General features: G+C 36.2%; 1 protein-coding gene across 1 annotated transcript in view; it reads left to right on the top strand.

Moving 5' to 3' along the window:
• Nucleotides 1-14710, top strand: part of TNKS (tankyrase) — a 170283-nt gene that overhangs the window by 117520 nt on the left and 38053 nt on the right. Inside the window, exons 12-13 of the mRNA XM_054566083.1 lie at nucleotides 8831-9002; nucleotides 14566-14645. Coding sequence (XP_054422058.1) covers nucleotides 8831-9002; nucleotides 14566-14645 — 252 coding nt within the window. The remainder of the gene's footprint in view (nucleotides 1-8830; nucleotides 9003-14565; nucleotides 14646-14710) is intronic.

The following is a 14710-nucleotide window of genomic DNA, read 5'->3' as shown; positions in this document are numbered from 1 at the left end:
TAAACTCCCCGGCATTGATATAGAATGACTTTTAAACTAGCATATTCTCCCTAGATTTTCCACAGAATTTCAACTAAATTCAGAATACCTGTTATTAGGTACATTAAAATGGGAGGGGAATCCTATTTATTGGGGTTCTAAACTAATGGAGACCAATTACCGTCACCCCATTCACTCATTCCCTGGTTCCAACACAGGCTGCTGTCCCTCAGGGTTGGTTTACCTGGTGACCGATGCATTGGTAAAAACCCAGCTTTGCTACCATGGACCCCGTGTTTCCTGGCTTAGTGTTCTTTCTGGGGAACTTGTAGTTTCAATTTGATTTTCAGACACCTCATGGTGTCCCGTTGGATTCTAAAAACACCTTCTAAACCAGCAGCACCAACCTTGGATGAAGATTCTGCCTCTTACCCTGCATCTACCATCATGCCGCCTTCTCTTCATGATGAGTCAGTTCTCAAACTGAGGCTATTAAATCAGAAAAGGCAGAGAACCTGGCAGGGAGAGTTAACACCAGTAATTAACGTCTTACTTAGACAGATAGAACTTAGTAATAATTATATAAGCCAAAGCATTCCTTTGCATATTAGACTAAACATATTGTATATATTAACATCAATAGACATACTTTTCGGCTTAGAATCCTCCACGTTCTAGTTTTGTGACTTTGGGCTTAATTCCCTGAACTTCAGTTGAGTTCACAAGCAATACTTTGATTACCATTAAGTATGAACATTACATTTTTCCCTACCTTTTTTTCAGACTTATGTACCATGTATTCCCCTTAAATATTTTACTTTTTATATAAAACTTGTATGTGTGTGTGTGTGTGTGTGTGTGTGTGTGTGTAACCCCTTTATAATTTTTTGATTCACCAACAACAAATGCTGAGATGCGAAATGGTCAAGACTGTGTGCTGGATACTGAGGGAGATAACGGTTTAGAGGTCAGTGCAGTTATCAGTTATCAAATGTGAAGCCAACCCTAAACTGGTTTCATGGCATTGAATTCCATGGCATAGTAATGAAGACGGAAGAAAAAGGTGAGGGAAGAAAGCCACTTGTAAAAAATAATTATATTACTTGAAAATGAATTGGGTGTTTGAATGAACTTAGGAAATGGAAGTAAAAATGCTGGAGAGATACTGGTTTCCTGTGCCATGATAATGATTTTGTACTTGAAGTTAACATTGATAGAGCAATGATTTTCAACCTTTTTCATCTCATGGCGCACATAAACTAATGACTAAAATTCTGTGACACACCAAAAAATTTATTTTTTGCCAGTCCAACAAAAAGAAATAGGTATACCTTTGATTCATTCGCACTGGAAGTTGTGTTGGCTCTTGTCCCTTTTTTATTTGACAGTCTTAAGGGAAGAGAGGTCCGTGTCCTGACGTCAGGTATGGCATGTTTTAAAAATTCTTGCTGTGCACCAGCGTGCCATAGCACACCGGTTGAAAATTGCAGTGATAGAAGAACATTTAGATAAACTAACAGTGGAAATAAAGCACTATAATATACGTAAAAGAGAGTTTAGGGTAGCAATATCAATGGGATAGCCATCAACATAGTGATCGTAGGTTGTAAGAATGAGTAGGGCTCCTGATGGAGGAATATGGAGAGGTGCATTGAGAGTTAAGGAAGGAGCTTGTGAGGATTGCCCGTGGTTATAGAGCAGTAATGGGAAGAGGAGACAGAAAGGTCTGTCCCAATGTTTACTGAGTGCAATGAGGATGAAGAAAGAAGAGATGATCAAGGTAGACGATGGCATTTAATTTGGCAATTCTCATATGAGGGCTTTGGTAGCCTTGGAAGGAGGCATTCCACAGATACAGAAGTAAACAATTAAATTAGGGTTTTGGCAATAAACAGCACACTCAAACTGGGTAATTTGAGGACAGTCTAATAAAGAAATTATATACAAAGGTATGGGGAAGGTTTAAGGAAATCAAGGGATGAGGTAGTACTAGTAGCAAATGGGGAGATAATATCATCCCTAGGCCTAAAGGAACACAGAAAGGAAAAGAGAATAGCTGTGTGGAAGAGGCCACCTGACTGCACCTGCAGCTTTTGATAGAGGTGTATCCAACCCTATTCCTGCTATTGCTTCCCATTGGCCAAATGCAGCAAAAAGTTAAAGACTGCAGGAGCCCATTAGTGTGATCCATGGGACTGATTTTCCTAAGACACAGAGCAGGGCAGAGACTGGATATGGACTCAGAGGGGCAAACAAGCAATATCAGCAAAAAGACAGAATACAAATGGCTAGTAAGGAAAGGAGGATTTTTTTTTAAAATGAGGATATTAACCAACTTATGTGAGAAATCCACTTTTCTAGGAGTCAACTTCTATATATTAAAAAAATTAATAATTCTCTACCAACACCTGCTTCGCAGGATGACTGTAAAGCATAAGCAGGAGTGACATGAAGATTTTATCCTTCGTACATCAGTTTTTTCTTTATTATTGGTAGCCTTCCCTGGCGTTCTGCATGCTATTGCTCCAGCCTTGTCTGCTATCATTATTAAGTAGATCTTGAGCCCCGATTGCATACGGTATTGTTAATACTTAAAAACAAAAGGTTTCATTCAGAGGTGCTTGTTTTCAAACAAAAAAAGCACTGCTGTTTTGTCATTAGTGAGCATCTGTTAAATGTGTAGAAGATAACTAAATTTCTTTTGATTTTTCATGTCTTAAGTTGACCGACTTATTTGTATTGTATGTAAGAAGAAATTGTGTCAATAGTAATTGGCATTAAATGGGCTTATTTCTCACACTGAGAATTGATCAAGAGTCTTTGCTCACGTGTTAGCTCATTGGAAGGGTTTTATTAATTCTATTTCATAAGTGGATTGATAAGCAGATTCTGTTAGCCCAAAGGTGGTAAAGTGCTTTTAAAGCTATAGTTCCAAAGCGTCTTTTATAGTTCAAATAATATCTGAGGTTTGATGATAGCAAAATACAGACCAAAGAGGCCAGTACCTCAAAGACATATTAGTTGCCAGTACGAGAACAAGTAAATTTAGATTAAGCACAAACGGAAATCGATTCCATACTTACATAAATGTATGCTTATTACTTTTTTTGAGATAATCATATAGTTATTCTGCAGAAATAATCTGCAAGAATTGTAGCTAAGATTCACAAAAGACTAGAACACGGAATTTGGGAACTGTTGAGTACCTTGGGTGCTGTTCTCCCCCTTCATCTGTCTCTCTTCCTCGGGTGCAGGAGTTTCTTTTTTCTGTAAGTCTTTGTGCATCTGTTTCATTCTTTTTTTTTTTAATAGACTATAATTTTCTGTTTTACTTTTTTATGGCCTAACTGTGGTCTTTGCAACCCCCGACTGTATGTCTTTGACTTAAAGATATCCTTCCTGCAGCTACCAGCTCTCCCAGGTCTCAGGGACAAGACAAGGAAAACATGAATGAGACTTCAGTTTGTTCAGCACAGCTATTGGATTGGCATCCTCGAGTCTGATCAGCTATGCTCAGGGACTTATTCCTCAGGCACTCAGGGCATGTGATTAGTCTGACCAGCTATGCTCAGGGACTTATTTCTCAGGCACTCAGTTTTTTCTCAGGCAGTCCTTTACTGAAGCAAAGAAATCATATATTATTATAATATTTGTATATACCTCTTTTTGGAGAACTTGATTTTTTTTAATTTCATGTGAATTTTGAAGGTTCACAAATAATAATACAGTCAAGTCCAGCTAAAGAGAATTTGTTGGTCAGAAGTTATGATTAGTCCACTTTGTACAGAGGAATAATGAAAATCTGCAAAGATCTTGGTAGTATCAATGGAGAGTCGTGATTTTGTTCTCGTCGTACTTGGAGAGCCATTGGAAAATTTTGAATAGGTAGGTGGCAGGAACAGAATCCTGCTTCCAGAAGATACATTCTTCCTAGGACACTGCTTTCTCTTAGAAAACCAGTTACAGACTTGCAGACTCAAGGTACATGTATAATAGCTTGCATAATCATTTGGCACTATTCAACAAAAATCGCTTTTTAAGATTTTTGTAAAGAGGGATGAGATAAGGTTTTTTACCTTCGAACTAAAAAGGCTGTAATATGCCCACCACCTGTACCCTAGGTTAGAGTCTCTGTCTACCAGGACATAAACCTCTTCTAGATCCCTATCTTTTGTTCCTCTATGATATATTTATTAATGCCTGTTCATTTTTTTTATTGTTCACTTTCACCACAAAGTATCCGGGTTTGGAGGAAAAATACACATTGTCACTCTAGCTAAAGGAACATAGAGACTAATGTCAACTCCCAGGTACTTAAAAGCAGGTTAAGATTTAGAGATGCATATGTTTTCATAGTTAAAGTAAAATTACAAGGTGCGTTAACAATAAAAGGCTGATTACAGAAATGTCACAGAACAGCTCAGGACTTACTACCAAATGAGCGATGTAGACAATGATAGCTTTACATTTAGTAGAATGATGAACTCAGCCTTCAAAGACAGTCGAGAACCTGTTGAAACTGACATTCTGGAAGGCCCGCACCAAGTGGAACACCTGAGAATGTGGAATGTTATATGGGCTGCGATCCACAAAGATTGGCGACTGACAGTGGGAAAGCTAGAAGCTGATCTGGGGATTCCAAAAACTACTGTGTCCGAGATTTCGATGCAGAATCTTGGCACGAAATGTGTTGTGGCAAAATTCGTTCTGTGGCTTCTACTGCTGGAGCAGAAGGAACATCATGTTGCAGTTGCGAATGACTTGATTCAATCCACTCCAAAGAAGCAGATTTCCTCAAGGTCCTAACTTGAAGGGGCCTGAGGCATCATTGTCCTATGTACAATGTTTCTTGTATCTTCTTCAGTAAATGTCTCTATTTTTCATAGTACGTAGTACATAGTACTTTCTAGACAGACCTGGTATATCTCAAGCCATTCCTAACTGATTAATTACCACAGTTGGGGTATAAGTCATTAAATGTGGCATTTTTCTTATTTGAGGTAGTTTCTGTATTTTAGTGAAAATAACCTCTCTAGTGCTGAGTGGTAAGGATGTCCTTTAGCATATCATGGTGGATTTTGTGATAGAGGGCACTGGGTCTAAAAAAGACTTGATCAGAAAAACTGATTTAACATTCCTTAATTTCTTCAGTAAATATGTATGCTGGTAGTTCCAAATAATATTAAGAATTAAAATTGTATGTCCTTAAAATATGAAGTGTAAATTAATGATGAGGTATATAAAATATACCTGTCAAATATATCTTCCAAGTTGAAAATACATATTATGGGCAGCAATATGTATACATTTAATTTGAAAGTTCTAGAATCCTTATGAGTGGCAGTCCCAGTTATTTAATAGCTTAGTTATTTAATAGTTCAGCTTGATAACCACTGAGGCACTTAATTGTATGTATAATACTATGCTCTATTTCTTTTTTCTTTAAGAGTTTGATTCTTATTATATAAAGAATATTTTGAATATTATTAAGCTTTAGTTTCTTTTGCCTCAGTAAATAATTGTCAGTGTGTGAGTCAAAATTGTCAAAGTCAAAAATACAAAAAATAAGGTTGCCTCAGAGGTTTTTCAGGTCATAGGCTATATCATCTGTACGTCAGTTGGCCTTTTTTGTTAGTGCTTCCAGTATTGATATTCTCAGTGATATGCACAAGTCGTTTAATCTATATTTTTTCAACAAGAGAGTAAATTACTATTATTTGCTATTTATCTAACTTATGGTAGAAATCAGAGTAATAAATCCAAATTTAGGATAACCTTCTTTAAACAATTAGAGTTCCCTATTATTATCTGAGAATCACAACACAATAAAATTATTGTAGCTCCAAAGTATCACTCTTCTTCACTGTTTATTGGAATTGGAGCAGTAATACAAATCCTTCTAGATTACCCATTTTAAAAAGTCAGGGGCTGGAGATTGATCTGTAGTCATGTAAAATAGTTACTGCTACCCTCAAAAAACAAATTTTTCAGGAAGGCCTGATAAATTTTGTACTTCTGGGCCTTGAACCACTTCAGAATATGTGGGAGAAAAAATGAGGTTGACCACTTTTTAGAGAGTCCTGATTTTATCCCATGACTGAATAAGAGTAAACAAAGCTAGAACATTAACAGCATTGATAACAGTTAAACAGAAGAAGAAGTTAGGAACCTTAAATTTTTTCTTAATTTTGAGTCAATTTAAAGATCTGTAATGACTCAAGTAGATAGTTGATTTTTCATTCAGTAATCATTTTTCCCTTTCTTTCTTACTTCAGAACATAGTCCGTAAACTTTTTTTTTTAAAGTCCGAATAGCAAATGTTTAGGCTTGGTAGGCCAAGACACAAAATCGACAATTTTATGTAGGCATTTGTATAGCCATTTAAAATATAATTCTTAAAGAATGCGAATCTGCCCTGGCTGGTGTGGCTCAGTGGATTGAGCACTGGCCTGTGAACTGCGGAGTCACCAGTTCAATTGCCAGTCAGGGCACAGGCCTGGGTTGCCTGCCAGGTCCCCAGCGGGGGCCATGCGAGAGGCGACCACACATTGATGTTTCTCTCCCTCCCCTCCCATCTGTCCAAAAATAAATAAAATCTTTAAAAGAAAAAAAAAGAATGTGAATTTGCTGTTTTCTATATTGTGCTGAGTTTCACCATACATATTTATAGAGAGAACCTCTTATTACACATAGTGTTTTTAATGTTTAAAAATACTGTCTGTATTTTATCTGCTGTTTATTAGTCAGTCTGCTCAGACACTGGAGGTAAAACTAGCTGGTGTTAGATTTACCAAGAAATTTTATATCTCTCTCCCATTGCATTGCTAAGGTGTTTTCAAGGATAATTTTGACCAGACGCATATTTTACCTTTTGCAATGACTTTAGAATCTAGCCTTCATAAAGTGGGGCTTCAGTATAATCTAATAAAGCTGGGGCATAACAGCTCTATTAGACTGTCATAAAAATATATATAGTAGAAAGCAGGATAGTATAAAAGTAAATGGTAGGTAATCTTAAATGACATGTTGAGGAATTCATTTAAGTTTAAATGAAGGCATTGAACAGTCACTAAGCTGAGGAGTAACTTGGTAAGTTCTGTATCTTAGAGTAATAATTCTCACATAATTCTTAAGCCATGTTCCCATTGTTTAACAAGGTGCATTGAGGATTTTCATCATGATGATTAAAGAATTTAGTAGGTTTCTTATCCAATTTCCAGAAAAATGTTAATAATTAGAATATCCTGAAATTGATGTTTTCCTCCTACGGTGATGAAGTAATAAAGCCATAGCTGGGTGGCTCAGTTGGCTGAAGTGTCATCCCGTACACGGAAAGGTTGCAGATTCGATTCCTCATCAGGGCACATACCTCAGTTGCTGATTTGATCCCCAGTCAGGGTGTGTATGGGAGGCAACACACTGACGTTCTTGTCTCTCTCTCCCCCTACCGCCCGCCTCCCCCCTTACTTTCTCTCTGGAGTTAGCAAATACATCCTCAGGTGAGGATTTAAAAAGAAACAGGTTTTAAAAAAATAGTAAAGAAATATTCATAGAAAAATTCAAGCAGTTTGTGTTTTCCATTCAGTACGTGCTAACGGCTTCACTTTTATGCTGCCTGTATATAAAACAGTCCTTTTTCTGTTGCAAAGGTGATAAAATTAAATATGTCAGTATTTTGTGGAGAATTTTGTGAAACACCGTTACAGATTTAGGTGAGCCCTTGCCTAAACAGATGTGACAGCCTTACCTGTAACGATGATAGACTGGAGACGGGGAGATCATTTTGTTTAAACCTCTTTTTGTGTTGTGCATTTGGTGGGTGTACACAAATGTTTTGAATAACCAAGAAGCATATATTTGGGAATTTGCTCCTCACCATTAACAGGAGCTTTATAGAGGGCCCAGAAAACCTAATACAGTCTATATTGTCAATAACCTTAGTTTTACTTGGTAAACAAAAGCTTTTCTAATGTTTTAATTTATAAGATAGCACTGAGTTGACATAGGTGTTCAGAAAGGAAGTAATTACCAAGGCTCCAAGTAATCAAGAAGGGCTTCTTAGAAGAGGGGTAGCTTGGGCTGGATCTCTTGATCCCTAAAGGCAGAAGGAAGGGCTTCTCTGAAGTAGCCGTATGTACAGTGAACAGGGACTTGGGTTTTGACGGCAGGAGAAGGTATTTACTGGGACATTCTGGAACACAGGTTAAGGCCATTTAGCTTTGATCAAATTGTGAACATGATCCAAAAGTTTAATATTTTAGTTTTAAAACGAGCTCAAATATTATTCTTTATACCCTTCAAACTTTTAAAAATGGAACATTTGACCTTTAAATCATTTTCTTTCTTTTCTCTTTTTTTTTTTTTTTTTGCTTAAATATATTTGTAATTCAGTTAGGGCACTGTGTTATAATTTAATAAAATTAGAAAAGAAATGTAATGAACTACTTCAACTATCTTTTTTTACATATTATATTATTTTTATATTCTGAGAACAAGTTCGATAAAAACCAATTCATCCAAAAGTATTTAACATACATTTTTAATGTGATAGGCAGGGGATGCTGGACGAAGTCCCGGCCCCATTCTCGTTGTCTGGGGGAATGGCAGGGAGTAGAGGATGGACAGAAAGAAAGACAGTCATTTCGGGAAGGGATAGTTAAGTTGTAATTTTCAATAAGGTGGTCAGAGAAGGGTGGCTTACGATGGTATTTCTTGAGAACCAGTAAGTATCCTTGGAATTTTTTCAAAAAGCTTTGACAATTGTTTCTTCTCATTTGAATTTATTTGCTTAAGTATGAAAAGGAACAGAAATCGATGCTCAGTTTCATGTGCCCACCCAATGATTTTTCAGATGAATGCACTGGACACTCTCGGTCAGACCGCTCTGCATAGAGCCGCCCTTGCCGGCCACCTGCAGACCTGCCGCCTCCTGCTGAGTTACGGCTCTGACCCCTCCATCATCTCCTTACAAGGCTTCACAGCGGCGCAGATGGGGAACGAAGCCGTGCAGCAGATCCTGAGCGGTGAGTTCCGGCAGCTGGCCGCTGCGTCCTCTTCTTTCTCTTGCACGTCCACTTCTGAACACAGACAAACTTTGTACCTCCTGTTTTAAGTGGCTCTTTGGAATGTTTGCTTGTTTCAATGTTTTTCCGGCCTTTCCTTGCTTACGATTTAGCCTGTGGCCCTGACTACCAGCCTTGTTTGCTGCGGGGAGGTAGGTGTCATGAGAAGGAAGCAAATACACCCTTTAATTTTTTTCATTTTAAATTTAAAAACCTGACTTACGTGTTACGGTCAAAAAGTAGTTAAAGCTCATGTAAACAGTGTGGAATTACAGTAGTTCGAAAGTCTATCAGTAGAGAAAATTACACATTATTTACATGGTAATGATCTTTAATTAATTATTCATGCATGTGTTATATTTTGAGCTGTGTTTTGTGATTCTTAACTTTATTGCACTTTTATGAAATTATCTTTTCCTGGTTTAAATATAATTATAAGACCTGGCTGAGCGTAAACAGTGCCTTCCTAGTATAGTATTTGATACTTTAAGTTCTTAGTTTACTGAGGAAGATTATAAAACTGATACAAAAGTAGACATTAGTTTCTGAAGCCCTAAAATTAGACAAAAATAACATAATCCATCTACTGAAAGATGATGAACTTGATACAAAAAAAAATTCATATAATCAACTCTTCTTTCTCATTTCTTTCATTTTTGTCTGTGGAATTATCTGATCCAAAATGACATAACAAAATGGAAGAATAAGATGAGGAAGGCAGCAGGCTAGGAATCCGAAGTCCCAGTCCTTGGTCCTGCCTATAGCCCCGGCCTTCGCTCTATCAGATGCAGGGCCCGTTTTACAGTGAATATTTTATAACATCCCCTTTATGATCCAGAATGAATTCATAAATGATGTGGTCATGGTCTAACTATACAATATCTTTCAAAAAGCTGTATTAAATGTCCTAACTATACCAGGAAGAGAAAATGGCAGTAAGTCATAATAAAATAAGCTATAATTACAATATTATAATAGTAATGGCTTAGGCAAGACTATACTAGAAGACAAAAAATAACCCCACAGATTTCTAGGGCCCCTAGAAAGCCCAGCCAGTTGAGAATCACCACTACGTACTGAAATAGGGGCCCTTCCCAGACTTCTGGAGATCATGACATGTGTTACTGGAACTGAACCAGAGCTAACCAGCCTCATAAGAGTAACTGTGCTACATTGTGAAAGCTATTGATAAGGATTTATTTTCCTCATTCCAGTTCATTCTTAAATAGTGATCATTCTACTTCAGCTTTAGACAGTGATTTTTAGACACTTGAGGTAAGACCTGTCTAGGGCATCTTTTACTATTAAAAAAAGTAAGATCTGTCTAAAGGAATAAAATTTCCTATTACAGAATTTCAAGTTTGAACTATGAAAAGCAGAACTTCATTTACCTTCTTGTTTCTGCTTAGCAATAATACATTTACTTAGCCCGTCATTAACTAGAAAATATTTCTGCCTTCTCACTAAATTCTAATTTCTAAAAGGTATGATTTTTTTATAAAACATTCTCAATTTTCCTCTTAAACTTTTCACTAAGAACCATGTAGTACTGATTTTAAATTTCTTTAAGTTGTAACTATAAATCAGGCAAATATAACTACCGTATCGAAATTTCTAACAATACATAACTTTTAGAGATAATTTACAAAATGAGGAGGAAAGGGTTGAATAAATTAAGCATGTTAGATCTATTAATGCATGTATTTATTTAATTTTCTTTCTTCGAGGATATGCTTATTGATTTTAGAGAGAGGGAGGGATAATGAGAGGGAGAGAAACATCCATATGAGAAGGAAACATTGATCAGTTGCCTCTCTCACGCACCCCGACCAGGGATCAAACCAGCAACATAGGCGTGTACGCTGATGGGAATCGAATTTTCAGCCCTTTGGTTTATGGGACAATACTCCAACCAACTGAGGCACACCAGCCAGGGGAGATCTATTGTGTTAAAGCTTTTAAAGTGTCTTCTAAATTAATACTGTTAGGATATATGGCTCCTGGTAAAATATTAAATACCGAATCACAAGTGAAATACTTTTGATAATTCTTCTTTTAAAAATTGATTTGTGAGATAAATCATTACTCAAGATAGGTTATTAAATGTTTAATTTAGTACATGCCAGAACTTTTTAGTTTAATTCTTCATATTCTTTATTGATCTGGAAAGATACCACAATTATATGGTAAAATCTTGTCCTTAGAAGGGTTTCTAAAAATGGGAATTGTTTCTTTTTTTGGAAGAGAATATATATAATTTTTAGACTAATATTTCTACAGGAAACTTGAATGTTTAGTCTGTGGACCATGAACTAGGTAAACTTTCCAATTATACCTACATTAATTAATCACATTCCAGGTTATATCTGTAATGACTCCCAAAAGTATGTATCAATCATATAGAATGCATAGTAAGTTGCAACATTGTAAAGATTTATTTAAATACACCTGCTAATACCACATTTAATATCTACTTTCAGAGACCTTCACTTTCAGTTCCCAATCTGTAGTTGTCAAAATTAATAAAGTTTTAATTATAAACTACAGGCAATATTTGTGTTGAAATTAATGTTGCATGAAGGAAAATAAGCAGTTTTTTAAATAAATGAGCAATTTTTAAATTGTTTTAGAAGATTTGACCTTTTTCTCTAGACCTGCTCTGCCCAGGTGGTAACCATTAGCTACATGTGGCTAAATTAAAGAAAATGTTAAAATCTGTTTATCAGTTGTATTAGCCACATTGCAGGTACTCAGTAGCCACATGTGGCTGGTGGCTGCTGTATTAGCACAGATAAAGCACAGTTCTAGCCTCACGGAGAGCTCTTGTGAACAGATCTTGACCTGAATTCCTCTGACTGTGTATTCCAATATTGTTATCGCATTGCTTTTACCTAACCCTTTACAAAGGTAAGGATTTGGGGGCTCACGATATCTAAGGTAAAACTGAAATCCCCAGTTACATTTGCACCTTGAAATGAGCCACTAAGACCTTTTGCCAGTCCTGTCATCTTAACACTAACTAAGCAAGTCTACAGGAGACTTTTTTTAAATAGCCAACTGCTTTTTAAACTTTGAGACTTTAGGGGTTCTTGTTTCGTTTTTAATTCTGGTAAAACAGAATAGAACTGGAGAGAAAATTAGAAACCTATCTCCAGCGTTTAACTCTAGGTGAAATATTTATTTTCATGCTGTGCAAAAACCAGTGTGCTGATAAAGGATTTTACTAATACAATATTTGCATATCAGCTAGTCTTCTTTTGCCTGTATTTCCTTTTTAAATTTATTTTTATATACTTTTGTAAGAATTGTGTATCTCTCTATACAAAGTTCTGGTGGGGGGGGTGTGCGTGTGTGTGTGTGTCCGTGTGTGTCCTTTTGTAAAAATTGTGTATCTCTCTATACAAAGTTCTGGGGGTGGGGGGGTGGGTGTGTGGGAGGGTGTGTGTGGGGGGGGGAGAGAGAGAGAGAGAGAGAGAGAGATTTCTAAAAATGAATCTGTCCCAACCCTGTTCAGGATTTATAATGGATGCAAAGCGCTGTAACTTGTATGGTAATTAATCAATAGCTTTAAATAACTTATTTACTTTCTACTCTTTCTTATATTTGCATAACAATTTTTGTTTGATTGTGAAATTATACCCTTTGCAAACCAGTCTGCATCAAGACAGGTGTGCCAACCTCAAATAGTTTTCAGAATTTAAAAAAATTGAGCTGTATTAATTGTATCCTTAAAATGCTAGAATCTAAAAATATCCAGAGTTCTAACTCTGTATACATAAACAGTTGTCATTTTATTCTGCTGAAATGATAAACTAAAAATAGTACCTATGGCTTTCCTTAGGCTGTTTCGGTGAGTTATACCAACTGCCAGAACCACTGCCATCGGGACATAGCACACCCGCATTAGATGCCGTGTCAGGCACCGTGAGTGTGGAGGCAAATGAGATGGGAAAGGACAGAATAAGGGAAGCCAAAGAGCTAAGATTTGACATATACATTGGCCCCAATGTAGATGTAGCATGGAAGTGAATTCAGCAAATGCTTTCTGAATGTTCTCCATGTGAAAAGGAGTATAAAGATGTCTAACTCAACAGTTCCCTTCCACAAACATATATGTTATTTATTATTATATAATAATTATTATATTATAATGAATTAATAAGTATTAAAATAATATATTATTTAAAATATATAATAATTATAAGTATATAATATATTTATTAACAAATATAATAAACTCCCTTTTAAAGAAACATAATTGTTATTTCAAAAACATACTTTATTATATGAAATACTCTCTTCTTTCCTCCCTTTAATCTTAACATTTCATCTGCTGTTATTATTACGACTAAAGAAATACAGTTTATCTTCCATTGAAGAGTTCTCATAACTTACTCTGTAAAAGCCTTTGTCCTGAACGAAGCACTTCAGACTAGAGAGAAGCACGGTATTTCTTCTGAAATCTAAAACCTTTTTTTAGCAACAGTTGCTCTTTTCATTTGTACAGTGGACTCCAGAAAGATGTCTCCAATCATAAAATAATGCAGTCTTAAATCTGAGAGAATTTAAAGGAGACTAACAATCACCTAAATCACTTAGCAAAAACTAAGCTATTAAGCGATTTGTCCACTGTCACAGTTAATAGAGCCAGTCAAAATACTGGTCTCCTGGACTCCGGTCCCTTTTTGCGTTATCTGGGTATGTGTACGCATTATAAAAGCCACACTTAATGTTCATGAAGTATTTTGAGTGATATAGCTCAGATTTTTTTTTTTTTTAAACCTTTTCATTCAGGCCAACCTGTAATGAATTTTTGGTGTGTTTACATTGGATTAATCAAAAAGCTTCATTTGTTAGCCTCATAGGTGTAGACTTAACAGCCTGATTTAATTATAATCTCCTTAGCATTTGTATCACACCTCCCAATTTACAGACATTTTAAATTGTATTTCCCTGAAGCCATTTAATAAGAGTGAATTACATTTCTGTATTTAGTAGGCCGTTTTTGTACACTGATTTTATTTTCTAGAATCACTGATTTCAGGAGTAGTACTTCTGTTTCATTTTAAGGAAACTGAGGCCCAAAAGAAAGGCTGAACATTAAGTAAGCACTGACAGTTGAGTGGCTTCCCTAGGTCTGCATAACAAAATCCATGGCAAAGCTTTGCTACAACACTTTGTAAGACAAGTGTACCACGAAGATGACCGTGAGCTCATGGTCCTATGTTTCTTCATTCCCCTTTGCCAGGTTTGACCAGAAAATTTGAAGGATAGACTCGTAGGGATGGAGGAAGACTTATGTGTCTTAGAATTTATTTAAATTTGGTTTAGGATGAGATGGATATAGAATGAAGTAAGAAACCACTTATGTTTTACCTAGTAAAGATTGGGGGGGAACCCTATATTATTATATCTTAGAATCGGACCCCTCAATCTCTCTCTCCATTCACCAGATAACTTCCCCTTCTTAACTACTCTATGATTCCTTGAAAACCAGCAATAACCTTTCCTTCCTTTTATGCAGAAAGTACACCTATACGTACTTCTGACGTTGACTATCGACTCTTAGAGGCATCTAAAGCTGGAGACTTGGAAACTGTGAAGGTAAGTCAATGTCTTTAACGTCTAGAGTAGCATCATTGATCCCTTGCTAATCAATTCATTTTAAA

This window comes from Pteronotus mesoamericanus, unplaced genomic scaffold (genome assembly GCF_021234165.1).
Source record: "Pteronotus mesoamericanus isolate MK-2021 breed Mesoamerican mustached bat unplaced genomic scaffold, CSHL_Meso_final contig_169, whole genome shotgun sequence".
Lineage (NCBI taxonomy): Eukaryota > Metazoa > Chordata > Mammalia > Chiroptera > Mormoopidae > Pteronotus > Pteronotus mesoamericanus.
Note: the sequence above shows the minus strand (reverse complement) of the source record. Positions and strands in the feature narration are given on the sequence as shown.